The 23,543-nt window shown below is 30.8% G+C and overlaps 1 protein-coding gene across 1 annotated transcript in view; it reads right to left on the bottom strand.

Annotated features, from left to right (window-relative positions):
• Window positions 1-22,924, bottom strand: part of LOC115874313 — a 103,268-nt gene extending 80,344 nt beyond the window's left edge. The window contains exon 1 of the mRNA XM_030889418.1: window positions 22,744-22,924. Within this exon, the coding sequence (XP_030745278.1) occupies window positions 22,744-22,766 (23 nt within the window). The 5' untranslated portion in view covers window positions 22,767-22,924. The remainder of the gene's footprint in view (window positions 1-22,743) is intronic.
• Window positions 22,925-23,543: the final 619 nt, after the last annotated feature.

Raw genomic sequence — 23,543 nt, 5'->3', positions numbered from 1 at the left:
AATTAAAAAGTTATAGGGGTGAGCCACTTTTAAGACGCACCCGGTATACTATACTTATATTTATACTCCTTTAAATTAAACATACCAGCATCTAGTATTTTCAGAATTCCCTTCACTGATCATGCAAATTATTGTATGTCCAATATATTTTCAATATTTTATGTCAATAATCATATCTAATAATAAAAGCGTATTATATTTAATAAAAGCGTATTATATTTTTTAAATACCTTATTTAAGATTCAACAAATAAATAAAAGTAAAAAATCTAAAAAGAATAAAAGCTTCTAAATTGTAAAAAAAAAGCACTTTATATTTGCTTTTCTAATCAATAAATGCATTAGGAAATGGCAAAAATTCCACAACTCTAAATATACAACGGTTGACCTGGATTTTAATTAGTTGAAATAAAATTTGCAGTTAATTACTTTAAATAAAACATGAGATTATTTACAAAATGATCACAAAAACTTTGATATCATTTAATAGATTGTTCGGTTTTACTTCTCAAACGACAATTTTTTTCCGTTACTAAGAAGATTAAAATGTTCTTCGTTTTATATTAGTAACATATATATCTTTTTTACTCTACTTAGCAGCAGCTTCCAATCATACGAGCATATGCATGATGATGACACCATTTTTTTACTAGTTCGCTTCTATCGACCTACTCTCTGAGATGCAGAAAAACAAATGCATCAAACGATGCTTCGTCATGCTCCACCGACAACCGATCGATTTTTTCCCAAGTCTAAATCTAGTTCAGTTGTGTTAAAACGCAAGTCAATTTCACTTAAAATTATTTTCCATTGTGTCAGAAGGTATTTAATTAATTGTTTGGTCACTTTTTTTATATTTCGAAAAAATGTGGCTAAACCCTTAATCTTTTAAAGAGATATTTGATATTAAAGTTCATTCAATGTTATTAGATTAATGCGTATTGTTTTTAGTTACGGAGTACACAGTGTAAAAATTCGGTAAAAACACAAAACCTAAAAAATATTTTTCTATTTTTAATTAGTGTACAGAGTATACCAAAAAGACTATCAAAAAATAGATGCAGGGAATCCTCGGAGAACCCAAAACAACATGAATATTATTCTTTTTTTCTTACATTAGACTATTATGTATGTACGTTTTGTTAATTTTCAATTATTTCTTGACGATTCAGCATAGCATATTAATTGTAATTACTAACGGAATGCCTGCTTCTTATAAAGGGTAATAAATGGTAAATCGATAAAATAAAAGTTTCATGACATTCGTAAAAGTTAGTTATGGCGGTAGTGCGAATGTAGAATGTTAATCACCGCGACCTTACAGATCTATGGTGTGTCCCCTTTGTTGAGTTATAACGAGTTATAACTCATCATACCGTCTCGGGGCTTTAACAAAAGCCAGAATCTGAGACGGCTCCACAGAGGCCAGCTCTCCATCCTCGACAAGTTCATGGCACGAATGGTCGTCGTCTCGGCGCACTCAGTGATAAGGTGTTCTGAGCTTTGTTCGGGTTCTTGTTATTACCGATTCTGAACCGTCCTAGAACTGTGATGCGTAGGCGCAGAAGGAAATATGAAGACATTATTTCATTTGCACATGCGCTGCAGAGTTCTAAGACGGTTCAGAATCGGTAATAACAAGAACCCGAAAAAAGCTCTGGTGTTTCCCCATTTTCCCCACAGAATCTGCATTCGCCGTTGTTTCAGCCTACTGAGGTGCCAGCTGAGCCAGCTTCAGCCTACTGAGGTGTTCGTTGAGGAGACAGTGTCCTGTTAGAAACCCCGTGACAATCCGAAGATTGTTTTTACTTAAATCAAGGAAAACCTTTGATTTTTCTCGGTCGTAAGTTCTGAGGAATTTTTTTGAGTGTCTTAGACCAGTTCGGTTCAGATTCTTCAGTTCCGCTTTCAGTTATGGCAGTGCGTAGCTGGACAGTGTATAATTATAAGTGGAACACATTCTCTGGCAGCACACAATTGTTTAATTGAAACTTTTTATTACTCCTGTATACATATTTCTGGAGTTATGTCACGAATTATTCTCGCATCTGGAGCAATGAGAATCCCGATGTATGCTCAACGTGTCATAGCTTGGTGCGGTTTTTGGGCTGAGCGTATTTTTTTGAAGATGAAAACGAAACAAGCTGTTCCAGTAAACGGAGAAATATCCAACGATGATGGTTGTGAGATCAAATAATGAACATGAATATAGAGAATATGTGGTTTGGTTTGGTTTGGTTTGGTTTGGTTTGGTTTGGTTTGGTTTGGTTTGGTTTGGTTTGGTTTGGTTTGGTTTGGTTTGGTTTGGTTGATGCGACATGTCATACATCTGGTAAAATATTGAATTTATTGCGTACATAGTTTAGAAGGAGGCTTATCTCCAGGAATGGAGACGTAAATTGACCACCAAGGTTATGCGACTTGATGCCGCTAGATTATTTTTTGTGAAAAGTAAGGCATACGAAAATATAACCCGCAAACCATTCAACAATTGAAAGAAGAAATTACAGGCAAAATATTTCGGGACATATAACGCCAGAAATGTATTCAGCAGTAATGGAAAATTTCAACACAAGAATTGTGTGCTGCCAGAGGAGTCATGATTGCCATTTGGCAGATATTGTATCCCACTAACTATTCTAAATATTCTATCCATAACTGTAGACTGTCCAGCTACACACTGCCATAATTAACATTTAGGTATGTTATGAAACAATAAAATAAAACACTAAATCACCACAATACACCAAAACACTTTTACTTTTACACTGGACGCGCGTTTCGCTAACTATGTTAGCATCATCAGCAGATGATTAAAACTAAGTTCTAGTTTCTAGTTTTAATCATCTGCTGATGATGCTAACATGGTTAACGAAACGCGCGTCCAGTGTAAAAGTAAAAGTGGTGCATTGTGGTGATTTAGTGTTTTATTTTGCTGTGTAACACCAAAGGTTCCAACCCCCAACTGTAATATGTTATGAAACTTTTATTTTATTCGTTATCAACATCCGAAACCTCTTATTTGAATACCCTTTAGAAATATTTTTTATGAATGTTCAGTGTAAGCAACAGGAAGAAAATTGAGATCAGAAATGAACACAATGCCCTAAAAATAAATTAATATGAATTACTTATTTTTATTTATAAAGACCAAAATAGCTATCGTTTCGGCATGGGAATCGCATTAAGCCACTTCTGGAGACCTCTAATGCTAACAAGATCACGTTAGCCTTTAGTACAAATAATCAGACAAATAAAGAGATAACACTTTAGACCGACACAAAGTAACACAAGGTATTTTTGGATCGGTGTCCACAGCTTATTACATTAAGGAAGTTCAAGAAGTACCTACTTGGATGAAACAAATTATAAATGGGATAAAGAAAGCTTACGCGTCCCGAAATTGGAGCTAAGTGTGCATTCCCTGCATAAACAAGAAGACGAGCCAGTTCAACATGTACAGGGACATCATTTTAAGTGTCTCATCCAATTTAAAATTCTCGTGTGTCCTATTTTAAGGTAGTAAAAAGATATTTTAATGTAATTTTTCGCGAGGATGCCGATTTTCTACATCAAAATTTTTTAAAACGTCAATTTTGACAGATACGACGCCATCTTGACTTTTTTTTAAATGAAGACCCACACATATGGTCAGGTAGGTTAGGTTAGGTTGTAGACATATTTTAGCTAATTTCAAAAATATATAGTATAGTGTACTTTGCAGTTACCGTGTTCGATATACAGTGGATTTAAAAATGAATTGTTCCAGAATTATTTTAAGTGTCTCACCCAATTTAAAATTTTCCTTTTGTCTATTTTAAGATCAAAAATTATTTATTTATTTAAAGGTCATATTGAAGAAGACGTTGCGTCTCTATCGAAGTATAAATAAATAAAAAAAATTACGCGTCGTAACTGTAAAATTTGACATTTTCAAGAATTTTAAAATTCGAAAATTGTAAACTGGATGGGTCGCTTAAAATGATTCTGGAACAATTCATTTTTAAATCCACTGTATATCGAAAAAGGTAAGTGCAAAGTATACTAAACTATATATTTTTGAAATTAGCTAAAATATGTCTAGCGGACCTTGCTAAAATATGAGGGTGTCTGCATTTAAAAAAATCAATATGGCGTCGTATCTGTCAAAATTGACCATTTAAAAAATTGTAATGTAGAGAATCGGCATCCTCGCGAAAAATTACATTAGAAAATATTTCTACTATCTGTAAATACCAAACAGGAAAATTATAAATTGAGTGAGAAACTTAAAATGAGGTCCCTGTACAGGGTGTCCTATTTTCGTGTGTTTTAAAAGGTTTCTCGTTTGTGAGTAGACCTAGTCTTATTTCCTGAAATACAGGGCGAATTTGATATTGTTACATTTTCCTCGTACTTCCCTCGTACCTCAGTTATCTTATAACTTATTAAAAAGGTGAAATCTGAATTTTATAGAGTTTTCATTTTTATTTTGTAGATTTTCTTCTAGTGGCAAAAAAAACAGAATTATTATCAAGAAGTGAACCTGCCTCAAAGATATAGGCTTTATTTCTATTTTTTTGTTTACATATCGATTTATTTTTACATACGTACTTATCTTTTCAATATTTTAATTATTAATACCTAACCAGAATTTTTAGATTTATACAATGGCAACAACGCTGTTTAAAGTTATAAATACTGTTTAATAAAAAAACGGCTACAGAAATGGCTTGAAAATGATTCCAAAAGAATTATGACGCCGTATGACGACGTAAGTATAACAAAACAAACATTTCTTTGGTGCTTTCAGTTAGTATATTTTAAACAATCTTTAATCCATTTTTTAGTATTCCTGCACAATTTTAACAACATAAAAAAACATTTTCAAATCAATCACAGAAACCTATCATTGTTGTCAATCAGAAAAAATGTTCCTGGCCAAACTATACTTATTATTATGATTATATCTTCAAGTAGAATTCGATTATTACAGTTCGAAAAAAGTTCCGTTAGATGAAGGTAGTAAATTGTATCTTAAAAAGAGAACGAATTAAAATTAGATGTGAAGTTTTTTAAAAAATTATTTATGGAGTTATATTTTAAGCTGTATATTCAACGGTAATTTATTGTATGCTGTAAATAAATACATTTAGAAAAAGTGTTAATAATAAAATGTGTCAGTAGCTAAATCAGTCCAGCTTTAAAAGGCTCAGCATTACAGTCCTTAAATAATGGTCAAAATCTTGGTGTTAAAAATTAAATAGTAAAGGACATTAAGAGATGGCTGCAGGTGTGGAAGTAAATCCATAAATCCAAGCACATTTAACTTATTCTAATAATCCACAAAGCTCTTTTTATTCACCAGCAATAAACAAAAAAAGATCTTTACTTGTTTATTCTAAAAATTCAATATGTCGAATATCTGTCATAAACCGAGGGGGAAATCACTGGGGTATTTTATTGTAAAAACGCAGGGTAATTTTAATGTATTTCGGGGTATTTCTAGGGCATTTCGGCGAATTTCAAGAGTATTGTGTAATATTTTACAAAATCAACAACTCACAACGCAAAAATTAACAACGGTAAACTCGCATATTAAGCAAAAAGCCAAAATACAGTGTAGCTGATCGTCTCATATATAAGAAAATTGCGAGAAAAAGTACTATCGACATTTAAGCTCACTACGGATTTCTCTTATTACCGATTCTGAACCGTCCTAGAACTGTGATGCGTATGCGCAGAAGGAAATATGAAGACATTATTTCATTTGCGCAGGCGCTGCAGAGTTCTAGGACGGTTCAGAATCGGTAATAAGAAGAACCCGAACAAAGCTTTAGTTTATGGTGATGGATTATTAGTGATGGCAAACCACCTTTTATCTGTGGTAAGATCGGACACGTTCAAACAAGACGAGTAGTTCCGATTTGTTCATTGTTCTGTTAATATTTAATATTGCATTGAAGCTAAGATATTAAAAGCGCTGTTTTCTGGTTCAACAAAATTAGATTAAATTAAATTACTTCTGAAAAAATATGAAAGTATGTTTCGCATTGCGCCATGGTATGTTCCAGATTCCAATTTTTTTCCTCTGTGCAACTTTGGAGGGCATGTATGTCTATTTCATTAGAGAGCATAATATCGGATTTATGTGAGTATGTAATCAACCGTATTATTACTTACCCTCTTTCATATTTCTGGAAGATGGCTAGGATCAAGGGAATTTCAAGTTCTATCCGACTCTCTACAAATATAGGTGTACTAGTTGTTTCTTCAGGCCCACTTACGCTGAATTAGTATTTTCATTTAAAAACTAGCTTTTATTTTTAGATATAGAAAAAAAAATGAAAATAGAAGTTGTAGGGCTTTGCTTAACCCGCTATGGTTTATATTCGCAATAGAAAAATTAAGTGAGCAAATCTGTCGAAAAAATACCTAATTCCTAGTTTTTGAATACAACATCCTGCATATTATTCAATATTCAGATATTGAATAATATACTATTCTGTTTAAGAAAATAAAAATATTTGTGGAAGCAAAGACCATCTTTTGTTTTTTACTGGTTAGTTTAGTTTTTAATTTTTTATAAAGTGCTATAACAAAAATATATTTTGATGTTCATGTTCTTTTGGGTTCTTGCTCACATACTTCTAAAGTATGTGAAAGGATGCGAGATTTTCTTTTTTTTTCTTATAAGCTTCCGGTCGACTTGAACGTTTTACGTTTTGGCAGAAAGCATTTCTGGGTTTTGGTTATAAATACTAGTTTATTATATTTTTTATTATTTTAGTTTGTTCGGTTATTAATTTAACATAAGGCTTGAATTTAAATTATTTTTGTTAAACATATTTACAGACAGCTGATCGCCTATGACATCACAATACGAACGAAATTCAACTAGGTATTTCGAAGGTATTGCGGGGAATTTCAAGAGTACTTCGGGGAATTTTGTGGAAATTTCGGGGAATTTTTCCCGAAAAGGAAATTTCAGTGTACAAATTTGACAAAAAGTTTGGCAATGATTTCCCCCTCGTCATAAACTTTTGTTTAACACACGCGCATAATTTTGAGAGTTCCTTGTTTAGAGATTTAGAGTTTTTATATACTTGAATTAAAACATATATCTATAAGGTGATTTAACTTTATATTTATAGATTAACTTAGTATAGTTTTACGTTATTACATTCAGGTCATGCTTATGTCTTTAAAATACCTCATTACATCTAAAATGATATAGTGTATTCAAATTTTAATAATACAAAATGTGTATAGAGCTTATTATAGGACGTTCCTTTAATAAGATGAAAAACGGTTTTCTTATCAGAACCTTGTATTTTCTTTCGACATTAATCGAATCGAATACCGTTCCAAGCAACTTGACAATACCAGAAGTAGTATTTCTTTACCAGGAACCGAGGTCATAGTACTTTTATTGCACTGTCACTGGACTCTATATACAGATTCGATACAATCGCCATTGAATTTGACAGATTTTTTAGCCGATATGAATGACGTTGTAAAAAAAAACGGAAAGAATCGGAAATTGTATGAATTGAAATAATGTATGAGCTGTTTTCAATTACATAATATCCTATACTAATATATATATACCTTATCTATAAGTAAAATAGTTAATAACTTATAAAGAAAATTTACCAAAAGTATAAATAAGGTTAAAAAATAATAAATTTTCCAGGTCTTATAAATTTGAATTTTGCTACGAAGGGGTTCACACTATTTGCCTCAGACATCCTGACATGGCCATTGCTCTGGTTTATTTGGCTTCTCAGATCTTTCTCTAGATCATGATAGTACGACATATACCGGGTGCGTCTCAAAAGTGTTTCACCCCTATAACTTTTTTATTTTTTTGGTTAAAAAAACGAAATTTGGTACGTTTGTATATGACATAAAATAGAATTGATTGAAGTATTCAATTGTTTTCGGTCAATTACGGTTTCACCGGAAATGACTACAACTTTTGATTTTTAAATGGCACTCCCGGTACTTTTTTACTTTATTCGATAGAAAATGTCACTCTGAATAGAGTGACATATCATATGTCATTTCGCATATGGTTTATTTGAAATTATAACTTGCGGTAACGAAAATTTGACTTGAAATACCAAGTGTGTGGTATAAAACTATTCGTAAAAAAATGCCTTTTCCAAATATGCTTATCAGCCACCCTCATTTTATTTGAAAAAATTGAGATATGATTAAAAATACGACTTGAGCATTTTCTAACTGGCCAGGACAAAACACTAAAAACATTAGCCGATCAAATCTATTTTTCCAAGGCTCCTTGATGAAGAATTAGTGTTTTTAACATAGTCATGGCACTCTAGATTAAATTTTAAAATACAATTTTTTATTATGCGAGAATGTCAAAAGTTGACATATGATATGTCATTCTATTCAGAATGTCATTTTCTAACGAATAAAGTAAAAAAATACCAGGGATGCCATTTAAAAATCAAAAGTTGTAGTCATTTCCGGTGAAGCAGGAAGTGACCAAAAAAAATTAATACACCAATCAATCCTAATTTATGTCATGTACTAACACACCAAATCTCGTTTTTCAACTGAAAATCAGCCACTTCTGAGACGCACCCAGTATATTCCTAGGTATCTAAACTGTGATACTTGCTCAATAATTTTGTTTTCTACTACCAGTTTGCATCTTAGCGGCGAGAAAGTTAAGCATTTAGTTTTTTTTTTCTCTAGAGATAATCATATTTAATTTTCGGCTTACTTGATAGAGTTTAGGAAGCTGTCTCTGCATATCGTCCTCTGTCTCCGCGATAATGGCTACGTCATCATATATTTTTGAATATGTATTTTTTAATAATAAATGCCAGTAGCTATATACGTTAAAATATTTTATTAATAATTTTGATAAACAAAAGAACATATAAAGTCAGTTTGTGTTGCTTCGGCAATTCTAGTATTCTCCGTAATTCCCCATTATTACCCGATTTATTAAGCCTGATGCTCGAATAATATGGCGTCGCTCGGTTAATACGGATTTCAACGGCGCCGGCGCGACGCGGCGGTATAACTCAACCCGGATACCCACAGATATCCAGCGATCGGATAATAGAGAGTCGGACAATCGAGAGTCTACTGTGTAAAAGTTTTACAACTGTATTTTTAAATCCACGATATTTTTGGAAGGAACAACATCTGTGTTTAATTTAGTATTTTCCTGTATGCTAAACTTATTATTTATACTATATTTGATGTCAATTGAACTTTTAGTTATGTAATCAATTATAAGCGATTTTTCAATTCATTGTTGCCAACCATGGATATTCGGCGCCCGGCTGACTTACTGGAATTTAAATTTAGCGCTAAGGATTCAGGCTCTTTTGTAAAAACTGTCAAGTTGTCGCATTTGTTTATTTATTTTCTGACATTGTCATTCGTTTGGACACTTTAGGTTTGTATTACGAGTTTTTGGTTTAAATATATAGTGTTGTGATACTTACTTAAGCTTAAGCCCACGGCCACACAGAAAGCGTTTTAAGCGCTTTTTTCTATTTGTGTCCATTAAAAAGACGCAAAAGACGCGGCAGGTCTGCAGTTTCTATCAAGATGTCAATTAGTAACGTCGCAAGCTCGTGGATTCCCGGCCCGCCCAACAATCAATCCTGTGAGAAAGAGATAGGCGAGATCGGCGCCGGTAGCGTTGAAGAGACGAAGATAAAAGATGCTGGGATTGAATTGTGGACGGGCCGGGGCATATATTCGGAGACAAACACAATCTACTGCTAGTGCCAGTGGTGTGTGTAAAAATAATAATTATTATTTGCCATTTATTTTACGAATTTTAGTTTATATGTGTATAGTTTTTTTATGCTGTAGTGTTGTGGTTAGTACTTGTCATAATTATAATATAATATAATAAATAATTATATAATATAATAGTAAATATTTCTAGTTGCTATCTAATGCAATTTTAGGGCATGATTTATGAAACATTTTGGAGTGAAACTTCTTTACGCGCGCTGGGAGTAAAAATTCAAGGCCGTGACATACGAGCTAGTGAGACGGCCCTGACACACGAGCTCGTTGTAACGAAACGTGTTAACGGCTTAGAAATACGTAGTGACGCGTCGTGTATTTGTGAGCAGTCCACGTGTTTATCAAAAATATTTATATTTTAATACAAATTTTGTAAAAGTGAATCAAATTATTACGTGTAAAAAAACATTTGTAACACGTAAAAAACTATTTTTATTATTTTACGCAAATAAAACTGTTACACAAAAAACTATATTTTACGCCGTATAAAACTATTTGTTACGTGTAAAAATCTATTTGTTACACGTAAAAACTATTTTTACGCGTCAAAAACTAACTTTTACTCGTTAAAAACTTATTGTTTCTGGTAAAAGAACTTTTTTACCCAAAAAAATATATTTTTTACGTTTAAAAAAATTTTTGTTACACGCAAAAAACTATTTTTTTACGCGTCAAAAACTTATTGTTTCTGGTAAGAAAACCTTTTATTACGCAAAAAGAAATATTTTTTACGTGTAAAAAACTATTTTTTACGCGTCAAAAACTATTTGTTACTGTTAAAAAAACATTTTTTACGCAGAAAAAAAAACTTTTTTCGCATAAAAAAACATTTTTTACGCAGAAAAAAAAAACTTTTTTCGCATAAAAAAACTATTTTTTACGCGAAGAAAATATTCCTTTAATTTATTACTTTTTCGACATTTCAAACTACATTTCCTTCAAATTTTTGAATTTAATAGAATCTTCCTAAACAGTAGATGTTCTTTATAAAAATATTTTTAGATAACACCCTAAAATGAAAAAAAAAGCATACTATTTAATTTATTTTTATTGTATTATTAAATATAACGTCCGCCTATGACGGGGTCTCATATTAAACGCTAAAGACGCTACAGAAAACAAACTGATTTGTTTTTATTGGCGTTTTTTGCGAGACACGCCGAACGCTATACGCTTTTGGTGTGGCCACTCCTATATAATCCTGTTATTTTGTTTTAGTCGCTAAAGACGCTTCACGCTAAAAACGCAAAAAACGCTTTCTGTATGGCCGTGGGTTAAAAGTGTTTACTAGCAGACTTTGCAGTCGAATATTGCTCTTTTTAGAACCTCTTTTAGTGCCAAGTCTGCAAGATAGATTAATAACCGTAAAAAACTCATCGCAACTTTATTAGAATATTTTGAGCGGGAAAGCGGTAGTAATGGCCCTTTATGTCACTTAAGTGCTGTTAAGAAGGTGAGTTTTGTTGATGTAAATAATAACTGTTAATATATTTATAATTAATTTATTTTTGTTTCCTAAAATATTTTGGTTAAAAGAAAATATGTAAAAGTGGACAACTCTGTGCCGGTGAAGCTTAATCACGTGACTAAAAGTTTATTTGATATGAACTGTATATATTATGTTCTTTAAAAAACTTAACATTTTTGTTACATTTTAATTTCGGGACGATTGAATTATTACCCCAACCCGGGTATAAATCCTATTAAAAATGTACATATTTCGATAAATGCAATAAACAGATCCAAAATGAAATATTAGGCAATATTTTGTGCCACCAAATAAAATTTCGTCTCTGTTAAGCTCCATACTTTTTAATTAAACCTCCCACAAAATGATTTGTTTGCAATAATTGTCAACAACTGAAAGTGGGTATCTGTTTTAGTTACGATTAATATGCAGAACAGAAAATAATTATTGGTTTATGCATATTTCAGCGTTAGTATGTGTTTTGTTTTACTCTCGGTTTTACGTGAACATTCAAAGAGGCTTTTTTATCTAATAGATTTCGAAATAGTTAATTTTTTTTATGAAATCCGAAAACAATAGAATTATGCAATTATACAGGGGGTTTCAAAAATCATGTGCCATCTCTCGTGGGGAGATTCCCCACGTAAAAATAAGATTTATTTTTCATATCAACATAGGTCCGATTCTGCTTTGTTTCGTAGCTACAGTGTGTTGAAATCTTAATATTCTTTCGATTTATTATAATTTTCTTCCAAGTACTTTAAGTGATTCGAATGAAATTTTGAGGGTAAAAGTTACTCTAAGTGCTGTTAAGATTTTAGTGCTAAAAAAGTGTCGATAAATTCATCATGGACGTGCATATGGTTTTTCACTGGAATATTTTTCAAAAATAAAACATGTGCACCACTGACTTTTTTCTTTTGATATTAAAATTTTGTAGGCCGTTTAATGTCAATTAAAAGTTATCTTTTGTTATTTTGTCAAATTCGGCCTCCTTGATGAGATAAACGCAATTTTATTAATTATAATTAATAAAATTAAAACAAAATTCATAAATTATATATTTTATCTAATTTATTATTAATTAAATATCATTACTATTAGTTATTATTACTATTAGCTCAACCTCCAGCAATTTCAAATAAAAAATAATGGTATTTAAGGTAATTACAAAAACCCTAATTTTAAAAAGCTTTAACATCCTGTAACTCTAAAACTATGCATTTCCATACCCATGTTTACCTATAGGAACTTTTTTTCATATTTTTTTTATGAGGAATCAATAAGTACTTATTTGAAACTTTCGCAAGTTAATGATATTAAATTTTTTTAAAGGTCGCTATTACGAGTATACTTGGATCAAGGTAAATTAATGAAATTGCGTTTATCTCATCAAGGAGGCCGAAATCGACAAAATTTCAAGAGACAACTTTTAAGCTGCATTAAACTGTTTACACTATTTCGCTAACAAGAAAAAAAAGTCAGTGGCGTACATGCTTTTTTTAGAAAAATATTCCAGTGATGACAAACAACAAATAACAAACAGACAACGCTTTATTGTGCAAAAAGCCAAAACAGCAACTTTTACCCTCAAAATTTTATTCAAATCACTAAAAGTACTTGAAAGAAAATTATAATAAATCGAAAGATTAATAAGACTTTAACACCCTCTAGCCACGAAACAAAGCAGAATCGGACGGACCTATGTTGATATGAAAAATAAATTCTATTTTTACGTGAGGAATCTCCCCACGAGAGATGGCACATGTTTTTTGAAACACCCTGTATGAATAATATAGAATTATGCAATTATTATTAAAATTAAGAGTGTTTATGAAATAATCAGGTAAATGTTATTATCAAAAATGCACTGGGCTATATTTATCGCTCTTTCAACGATAAATACCAGACTGATATTGACACAAGATACAGACTTTGAAATACTTTGAATATTAAAAATGTTCATTTTTTATTTCTCCATCTAACAAAGGAATAATATAGAGGGCGTTCCTTTTAAAAAAAATCATTCCGATCCACTCATATATTTTTGAGGCACCCTGTAGAAGTTAAAATATTTTCCTGAAATACATGATAGTATATACTATATTCTTCATTTTTTAAAAAACAAAAGACCCCCCCCCCCTGTGCTCAGCCCCCCCCCAGGATGAAATTCTAATTACGCTAATGAATGTGATGTCAAAATAAATACAATGATACTAATTTTATTAATAAAATACAGAAATTAATTTTTTCAAATTTTACGATTAGATTTTAGTCATTAGTATTGAAATACTCAGTTGTGTATACTATCATATTTCAATTAAAGACAAACAAACAAGGAAATTCGAGCGAAATAATTGAGGAAACGACATACAATGTACATATGTATCTTGACATAATTAATGTTCTCTTTTCGATGTGTGACAGACATCAAACAATGAAATGAAGAATGGAGATACAGCTAACTTTTGCCCAGCCATATTAAAACAATAGCCGCCTTTATTATAGCTCAACGGTGTTTTTATGGGGACTGACTGAGAAATCTCCATAAGCATAACAGCCATCAAAGAAGCAACAAAGTGGGACGACTCTTGATACCACGAATTCATAACAAAAATACTATATATAATATTAATACTTAAACGGCTACTACTAGGTACTTATATTTTGCATTTTCTGTTGTTGTAGATTTATATAAAATTTGTCATACAATAAAGTTATAGGTAACATTCAAGTTTATTATTTTGTAAGGTATTTTGGTCATAATTCATACATCATCATCTAAAATAGATAGTATTCTTAGTATAAAGGCATATCTTGAAATAATAATTTTTTTCGACTACTGAAGCTTCCAATAGGATTGGATGCAAAAGTCGGGAAAAGGTAAGCTAACACCAAGACCAGTCTCGCTATCAGTATGAAACAATAATTCGGTTTATTGTTAATATAATGTTATAAGAAAAAAGTAGACAAAGTAAGCAGAAGGACAAAGGGGCCACCTAATTTATATATTATCTAGCAGAGTTGCAAGCTCACAGAGAAGTATTTTTTTGATTTAAATCATTTTAATGACTTAAGTCATTTGATGTATGCAATTTTTCGAAAGCTGACTTAAGAATTAAGATTTAAGTAATTTTCAAAACAATTTGTGGGCTTCGGTGAACTATCCTGACACACGATTTTTCTTAGAAAATGAAGTGTATGTTACCTTAAAATGAACTTCTTGGATTCTTTGACTAAAATCTGATGCGGAAAAACACGTTTCACATAAAAAATATTCTTAAAAATGTTGTTATTTGATTTTTATACCAAATTCCAGGGTAAATTCCATAACCGATAATGAAAGAGTCGCGGACTTGTTTATATGCGTTTCTATGTTTACTCTGACAGTAGTGAAGGTCGAATTTTGACAAATATTGCGAATTGATACATGGTTGTCAGATCAGCTAGTAAATTATCCGGAATTTGATGCATCTTTTTTGTTTAGGGAAAAAAATGTCGTCATACGTTTTAATTTTTTTTTAATACGAATTAGATTACTTTAGTTTATCAAATTGGCTAAATTTGCGGCACCGGCGAGACAATTGCTATAGTTATAGCTCTAGCAATGAAAAGACGCTATAAGCTGGAAGCCACCAAAGCAAAGAAAACACGCTGTAAGCGTGTTTCCATTTCTTTGGTCTGTGTTTGGCTCGGGTTGAGTTGGTTTGGTATTGGTTGGTTTAGTTTCGTTTGGTTTTGTATTGGTTGGTTTTGTATGGGTTGGTTTGTGTTTAGTCGGGTTGGTTTGGCTGTTTTTTTTCTTTTTATCTGTTTGATTGATATTTTGTTTCACTCTTGTGTTGTTTTTTTTTAGTTTGCCCAATCACACATTACCAACGCATTATTATTAAAAATGGCTATTTTCTCAAAATAAAAATAAAAAACAGAAAAAGAAAATTCAATGGAACTGGCAACATTGCTTTTCCTTTTGTCGCTGTCATGTTAAATCAAGTGTTAAAATTCTCCATCACGTCAAATATGTGTCAAAAATTACTAAAATTAAATTAAAATATTTTAAAATTCTGTGCATAATCTCCATTTATTTTTATTTAAAACTACTACTAAAAATGGTTAGTTTTTGATAAAAAAAAAAGAAAAATGCAAAAATCGTGTGTTAGGATAGTTTTGTGATTTAAATCCTTATTTCGAAATATTTTTTTAAATGTCAAATCTTTTAAAAGATTTAAGTCTTTTTAGAAAAGACTCAAGTCATTAAAAATATTTATATCTTTTTGTAAAAGACTTAAGTCAGATGTTAATTTTTTTATGATACGATGATTTTTTAACAGTATACAAGAAAATTTATATTAATATTAAAAGATAAGTAGTTAAATTGAATTTTGGCTGTCTTGACTTGACGGTAATTATTTTGATTAAATTCATTTTACCTGACATAGCTCTAAAAATATAGACTTAAGTCATAAAAACGAGTTAAATTACATTATATTGATTTTTAAGTATTTACGAAAATGACTTGACTAGAAAGAAAATGAATTAAATTGAAGACTTAAGATTTAAATAATTTAAACTTTATGTTGAAATTGACTTAGGATTGAAATAATTTTGATTTTTGATATGACTTTAGACTTATCATTTAAGTCTTTTTGAAATTCACTTGTTGCAGCTCCGTTACATAGTTATTTTGATAAATAGCGACTGTTGCATAATACACATATAATGTTCGTTAAATGGGAAATAAATTACAGTTGAGGGTTGGAACTTTTGGTATAACACAGCAAAATAAAACACTAAATCACCACAATACACCAAAACACTTTTACTTTTACACTGGACGCACGTTTCGCTAACATTGTTAGCATCATCAGCAGGTGACTAAACTATTATTTTTTTATTATTTACCAGTTTAATCATCTGCTGATGATGCTAACATGACCAGTGTAAACGTAAAAGTGTTTTGGTGTATTGTGGTGATTTAGTGTTTTATTTTGCTGGGAAATAAATTATCAAAAATGTGAAATAAATTAATTAATATCTAAACATTAAAAAAATATTTTAAAATTAACATATTTTTATTTTCAAGTAATTTTAAAAATAGTTGTATTAAATTTTACAACTTTGAGGCTTTTTCAGAATAAATACAGTTATCTCCTCGTGAAATACAGAAACAATCTGATGAAGGAGAAATAAAATGTTTCAACAGCATTCAGCATACAACACCAATAACTAGAAAATGTTAATTGATCACATCTTGTATATTTTATATAGTGTAGATATCTACTACTGCTACTGTCATGACTAAATCTATAGAAACAAACTCTTTAAATTATACATAAAAGGAAAACAGAGTAGGTAAAAGTGATGCGGATTAATGATTTCTATTACCATCTGGTGATTTCTAAAAATTATACTATTTTTATCAACATATTTATAATGTTGATAAAAAAATAAATGTATATTAGCTAAATTTACAAGGTGAAAATCCTATCTAGAAGAAAATGGTGCGTTAATAGTTAATTATAATTCAAATATTACAAAGCAAATAAATATTACCTATTCTATTAACTGTACAAAATTGGTTTTAGCTTTATTATAGAAACATTTAATAAACACTACACAACACTAGAAATTAGATTTAATAAAACTACCAAATACTATATTCAAATTTAATGCCGAAAATAAGAGGTCCCAGAGCGTCTAGAAGACGCATTTTAGCAAGCGTTGTTATACAGATTATACACTCCCAAAAATATTGTATGCAGCGCTGGCATAGCATACAGCCATTAAAACAGAATATACTGGTGAAACTAAAGAGATTACAGAGGGCTTTGGGCATTAAAGTTTTCAGCGCCTACCGAACTATATCAGGGGAGGGTGCTGGTGTTATTCCCGGAATTCCTCCGATTGATCTCCTGATAAAAGAGAGTTATGAAGTCTACAACGGATCGACAAAAATCGAAACCAGAGCAAATACTCATAGAAAATGGACAAGCGGAAGGGATGGAAGGTGGACATTTACACTCATTCCGAATCTGCAAAAATGGATAACGCCATCTTATGGTGAGGTTGATTACTATAACCCAGATAATATTATCGGAACAAGGCTATTTTCAAAAAATATTTATACAAGGTGGTCCGAACTGTATTCCGGAAACTTCACCATCATATTCTGCAGATACAAATAAGTAAAAAAGTTCGTATCAATTTATGTTCTAAAATGCTTAATTTCGGAGATTACAGGGTGTAGAAATTTCATTTTTATTTCGATTTTTTCCAAATAATTTATGAAGTAACGTCAATATTTCGATGAAAATTGATGTCTGGGAGTTTTTGACATGAGAAATTTGATTTTACAGTCAATATCACTCCTATTTGTAGAGGGCGCCACCTACATATTTTTTTAACTGGTTTGAATAGTAATAACTTTTCGTCCGTACCTGTATAAAACTACTGAGTAAAAAAATATACATTTACGACTTTTTTTACGTAAAAAAGGTCTCTTGGTAAAAATCGCTACAAGTAATGGTTCTCGAGATATTTGAAATCGAAATTATCAATGCCTGTCATCATTGACATAAATAATTAAACATGTTGACAAAATGGTTATTAGACTGAAATAATAAATTTGAAATGTTTTTGTGTCAAAAGTTCAACAGAAACTGTTTTATCATTATTTTTCACAGAAAAATGTATGATTATTTAAAAAAAATAAAAATTTCTCAAATGTATTATTTCAGTCAAATAACTAACTAAGTAATCTACTCGACGTGTTTATTTTTTGTCAATAATGACATGTATTTCCATTCTAAATATCTTGAGAACGGTTGCTCGTAGCGATTTTTACCAAGAAACGCTTTTTACGTAAAAAGTCACAGAAATGTATATTTTTTCAGTCGCTTAATAAAGGTTCACAGTTTTATACAGGTACAGACAAAAAGTTATTACTCTTCAAAATAGTTAAAACACATGTAGGTGGCGCCCCCTACAAATAGGACTCATATTGATATCAAAATCAAATTTCTCATGTCAAAAAACTCCCAGACACCAATTTTTATCGAAATATTGACGTTCTTCATAATTTGGAAAAAATCGAAATAAAAATGAAACTTCTACACCCTGTATCTCTGAAACTAAGCATTTTAGGACATACATTTATAAGAACTTTTTTACTTCTTTTTATCTGCAGAATATGCTGCCGAAGTTTCCTGAATACAGTTGGTACCACCCTGTATATTAGAAAGAAAATCAACATTCCGGACTGCGATTACTGTCAAGCTGTAGACGACGCCGAATACACCTTGTTCAATTGTTGTAGATGACAGAAACCAAGGGAACACTTCTATAATAGGACGGGAAATAAATTTTGTGCGACAGTGGTAAAATGTCTATTAGAAAGTGAACAAGAGTGGCAGAATGGGACTTAATACAAAAGCAGAATGGGATAAATATATTATAATGACAAAAATTGCTGAATGTGAGACATTATATGTCTAAGAACTAAGGGCCCCTGTAATGAAGTAAGGATTTTGTTGAATAAGCTTATTCTGTTGCAGATGGTGAAGGTAGCTGATGAAGGTTTTTTTTAGTCGGTAAGAATCCGACACTATCTGGTAAAATACTATTTTTTCTGGATATTTTATGGAATATTTTTCTCCAACACCACACAAAAAACTACCTTATATTTTCTATTATCTCTTCTAAAAATTTATATAGGTATTTTACTTATCGAATAAACCTCGTTTTTACAAATAGAAAATTTACACTATTACCAAATATTAACTTTGCTTAAAATCAATTAATTTTTTATGGTAACGGAATAATGTATTTTATTTCTCACGCACAAATTTTCTTGCCGAAATCACAAAGAGCTGCGGTTTGGCGATTAAATTTCTTAAATCAGATATTTTAAAACTTGTTAGTATAAATAAACAAAATTTCTTTGTTATGCCATTATTTTACGGCACTCGTATTTAGCTTACTAGGTTATCTAACATTATATGGAAAATTTCAAGAATGTTTGATCCTGCAACCGTGCAGAAAACAGTTTAATGGTCTTAATTTTTATTGGCGATATATATTATTGATGATTTCTCTATTATTATAGACTAACACATAAAAACGAATAATAACCATAATTTTGATTATAAATTAACACGAACAAGAAGCACAGTAATTTAAAGTAGGTGTTTAAATAGTAATGATTAACATAGTGTTCCAAATGAGTAACATTTTTATTATCTTTTATTTGTAGGAATAAAAAAATGGAACCAAATCAACCTACTGAAAAATATACTGTATCATTTAGGCAGCATTCAACTTTAATTAATGATTTATGTATTATTATCAAGACAATGTAAATTATATTCATTTTGGCCTCGTCTCAGAAAAAGGATTATAGTTTCAGTTCCCCCGCATAAGGTGTTATACGTTCCTATAGATTTCGACGAGACCTTCATAATTACAATTGAACTTTATTACAGAAGTATTTTTTTCTAGTAGTGACAAATATAGAGAGATATTATGTATAGGGGCACATATAAAGTGATGCAAATTTGGGTGCCATGAAAATACCATACCATAAATCAGGCCTCTAGATGCAAAAACCGACAAGTCACACATTTTTGAAAATTGAATTCTATACACATTTATTTAACTCGTTATCTCACCATTAACTCAGTGAATTACATTTTTATACAAGATACAAGATATTTTCAAGAAATAATGCACCTGTTAAATATAGTGTTTTAGATTTATTATTCTATTTAATATTCATAATATTTTAAATCATTTTTTGTGTATTCTGTAAAATTTATTTGAATGGTTTTGCATTTAGACGTCTAAAATATGGAAAATAAAAATGTAAAATTGACCCAAAAGAGACTGGTTACAGCTATCAAAGAAAAATATGATTTTAATTTTTTTGCGGAAAATGTTTATATCTCTACGGTTTAGGAAACTCCGTTAGATGTTAGATTGTAGTTTAACTTTGTATTTTTCTAATGTCATCTTACATGAACTGTAAATATAAAAATTACGCATGTATAAATGATAAAGATTAATTAATAAATATACAGGTTAGTCCGAATTATATTCAGGAAACTATGGCTGCAGATAAAAATAAGTAAAAAAGTTATAACTTGATGTTCAAAAATGCTTCGTTTCGAAGATACAGGGTGTAGAAGTTTCATTTTTATTTCGATTTTTTTTTCCAAATAATTTCTGAACTAAAGTCGATATTGGGATGAAAATTGGTGTCCGGATGTTTTTTGACATAAGAAATTTGATTTCGATGTGAACATATGATTTGTCATTTTCTATCGAATAATGTAAAAAATGACCGAGTGTGCCATTTACAAATCAAAAGTTTATTACAAATTCATTACAAATCAAACATTTCCGATGAAACCGCCGAAAATTATTGAATCCGCCAGTCAATCCTAATTTATGTCATATACTAACATACCAAATCTCGTTTTGGCATCTCATGCTAACATCGAAATCGAATTTCTCATGTTACCCAGACACCAATTTTCATCCAAATATCGGCATTAGAGTAGAGGGAGAAGGGGGTTTCTGCATCCACCACACTGTGGATAACGTACAGGAACTTAGAACATGTAAAATTACATGGTTTAAATAACATGGTTTTTTCATGGTTTCTTTAACAGCAGCAACAGGAAGAAAACAATAGTAACTTGAATATTCTTCATGTTAAAAAAAAGAAAAACATTTGCTCTTGAGGATATAGTAGGAAAATACCACAAGATCTTTCGCCGAAAGAATTCTTCCTGTGGAGAACTGTCAAAAACCGTCTTTATGGGCATATTAAAAATATAGAAATTCAGTGTGAGGCGGGAATGTTTCAATCATTTGGGGTATTGTTTGGATGTCAATGAGGGATTATGTAAACATTTTATTCTCTCTCTCTCTCTCTCTCTCTCTCTCTCTCTCTCTCTCTCATTAGTATAGTTTAATAAAGTTCTTTAGTTACAAATATTTCTTTTATTTGTTAAATTATTGTGGATGTACGTACAGTGGTATGACCGAGGCCTGCGAGTGATCGAGTAATGAACAGTAATTATTGTAAGTCATACTCCGCGAATACTATTCACAATTTTATTACTCAGTTCAACTAATTCTTTTGAGATGATCATTCCAATTCAAAAAAAATAATCACCCTTTCCAAACCACTTAAATTCTTCTAAACAAAAAAAATATTACATCGAATTTGACAATGACAAAATCATATTTTTGCTGGTACTTTAATTGTAGCTTTCGCTGGGCCGTATTATACATTTTTAGTAATTTGAAGGTAAATTTTTGCAAATAACTTTTAGATACCTATTCCAAAAAAAAAACGAAATTCTAGACAAAAGTACAACTTTAAGGCTTCTTCAAAAAAGTCTAATACAATCTTTGCATACAATTATCTGGGGAGATAATATTTAACCTTTTCAAAATTTACATGACATTTCTTATGTCCCGTCTTCCGATGCACCACAAGGTATATTACTGATATTGTAATATTTCTATTTCAGGAAAGGACAGTTAAATGCTTCTGCTATATACAGTTATAAATGTCATTTAATATATCTTGACCCTGACAGTTAAGAAACGCTAATAAAAGAAATGCTAATAATAATAAATCATTATCTAACAATGTAATTGTAGAAGAAAAAGAATTAAATATTGAAGTAATACACAACTTGACCGCAATTTACCTTAAACCCAACACATCATTTGATAAATCTAAAATTAATAGTAGAAATCACCTCTGTATCAAATTAGAAGTGATTCTTTAAACCACAAGGTATGACCAAAAACCAGCACTTAAAACTTAATTAATGCCTAATTTAATATATTCAGCTCACGGTATCTGGTTCCATACAGAAACTACTATCTGATGAAGAAAATGGTTTTTCCGCTACAATTTACAAAGCGTATTGAAAATTATGGTCAGATATTTTAAGTGATGTAAGAGTACCGTTACAAGTGGCAAAGTGGTTACAGTTTGTAGCTTCTTGTTCTATCATTTCAATATTAAAAAAGTATATATTTTTGTTTAATACATTTAGAAAATATTATTAGACGCGTATATTTTAATATTAATTATCATTTGTTTAACTCTTAAAAAGGAAAAATGGTATCTCTTACTTGATTGAACAAATTATAAGAAGGGTAAGAGACACAGTATCTAACCTGTTTAATTTACAAAAAAAAGTCGTTTAACAAAGTCAAAATATTATGATTATTAATTATCTTCCTGCAGATAATTAGTATTGATTATCATTCCTCCTTCCTCCAGATTATGAGTAATTATTGCTCTAGAACAAATTTCCTGAAGACGAAGAGTTAAAATGCATTTTTAGCCGAATGATTTAATATAAAAAATGTTAAATCTGAACTTATGTGTAATAATAAAATATAAAGTTTAATGAGGATTAGAAATTAATAAAAACTGTTTTTCTTTTGTGAGAAAATTGTCCTTACCTTTTTTCAATATCAAGAATCATCTCGCGACTTAGTCCAAAAATATCACCATCGATTTTTATCGATAAGATGAAGCAAAACAACTCTCACGCGCGATTACGTCTTCCTGAGCATTCTACTCGCGCCGGTCGCTACTTCGGGTTAACGAAGACCCCAGAAACTTTCTTCCTCTCGGCTTAAAGACGACTCGGTACCGACTGACAAGCGAAGAAACTGTTTCGCGGTCTTCGACGGTCGTCATCGTCGCAGCAGAAGCTCTCCCCCAGGTGCTTTCTTTCATGAGCAGCGTCGCATTTGACGCTGATGCGGACTTTTAAATCTCCTCGTGGTACGTCGTGTCGCTTAACTGATTTTAACATTGTTTTTATATTAAATTTTTATACTAAAGTGTACAAAGTCGTATCATTTTAGATTGGGCATTTAAATTTGTCTTGATTTTCTAAGATCCTGGGATTTAATATCGGAATTAAATATACACCGGGATCCCGGTTTGGAAACCCTAATTATCACCCTTTCCTTAGTATTGAACTAAATAAATTTTCTGCTTCTTTAACATCTTAAAACAGCAAAAAATATGCCGTTAATTAAAATTCTATCAATAACAATCTATCAAAGAATGAAATCGGAATAATATTACCATAGAAACCTTTTGATTATTAGGACTTTGACTAAATTCTTAGTCTAAGACTAAATTCAACTATATTTTCAGGCTTTTTTAATTTCTCTAAAACGGTATGGCAATTTGGGAAACAACAACAACTGGAATATGTAGCGGAAATTCAATTACCTCGGCAGTTTTA

This window comes from Sitophilus oryzae, unplaced genomic scaffold (assembly GCF_002938485.1).
Source record: "Sitophilus oryzae breed Bouriz unplaced genomic scaffold, Soryzae_2.0 scaffold_1274_pilon_pilon, whole genome shotgun sequence".
Classification (NCBI taxonomy): domain Eukaryota; kingdom Metazoa; phylum Arthropoda; class Insecta; order Coleoptera; family Curculionidae; genus Sitophilus; species Sitophilus oryzae.
Note: the sequence above shows the minus strand (reverse complement) of the source record. Positions and strands in the feature narration are given on the sequence as shown.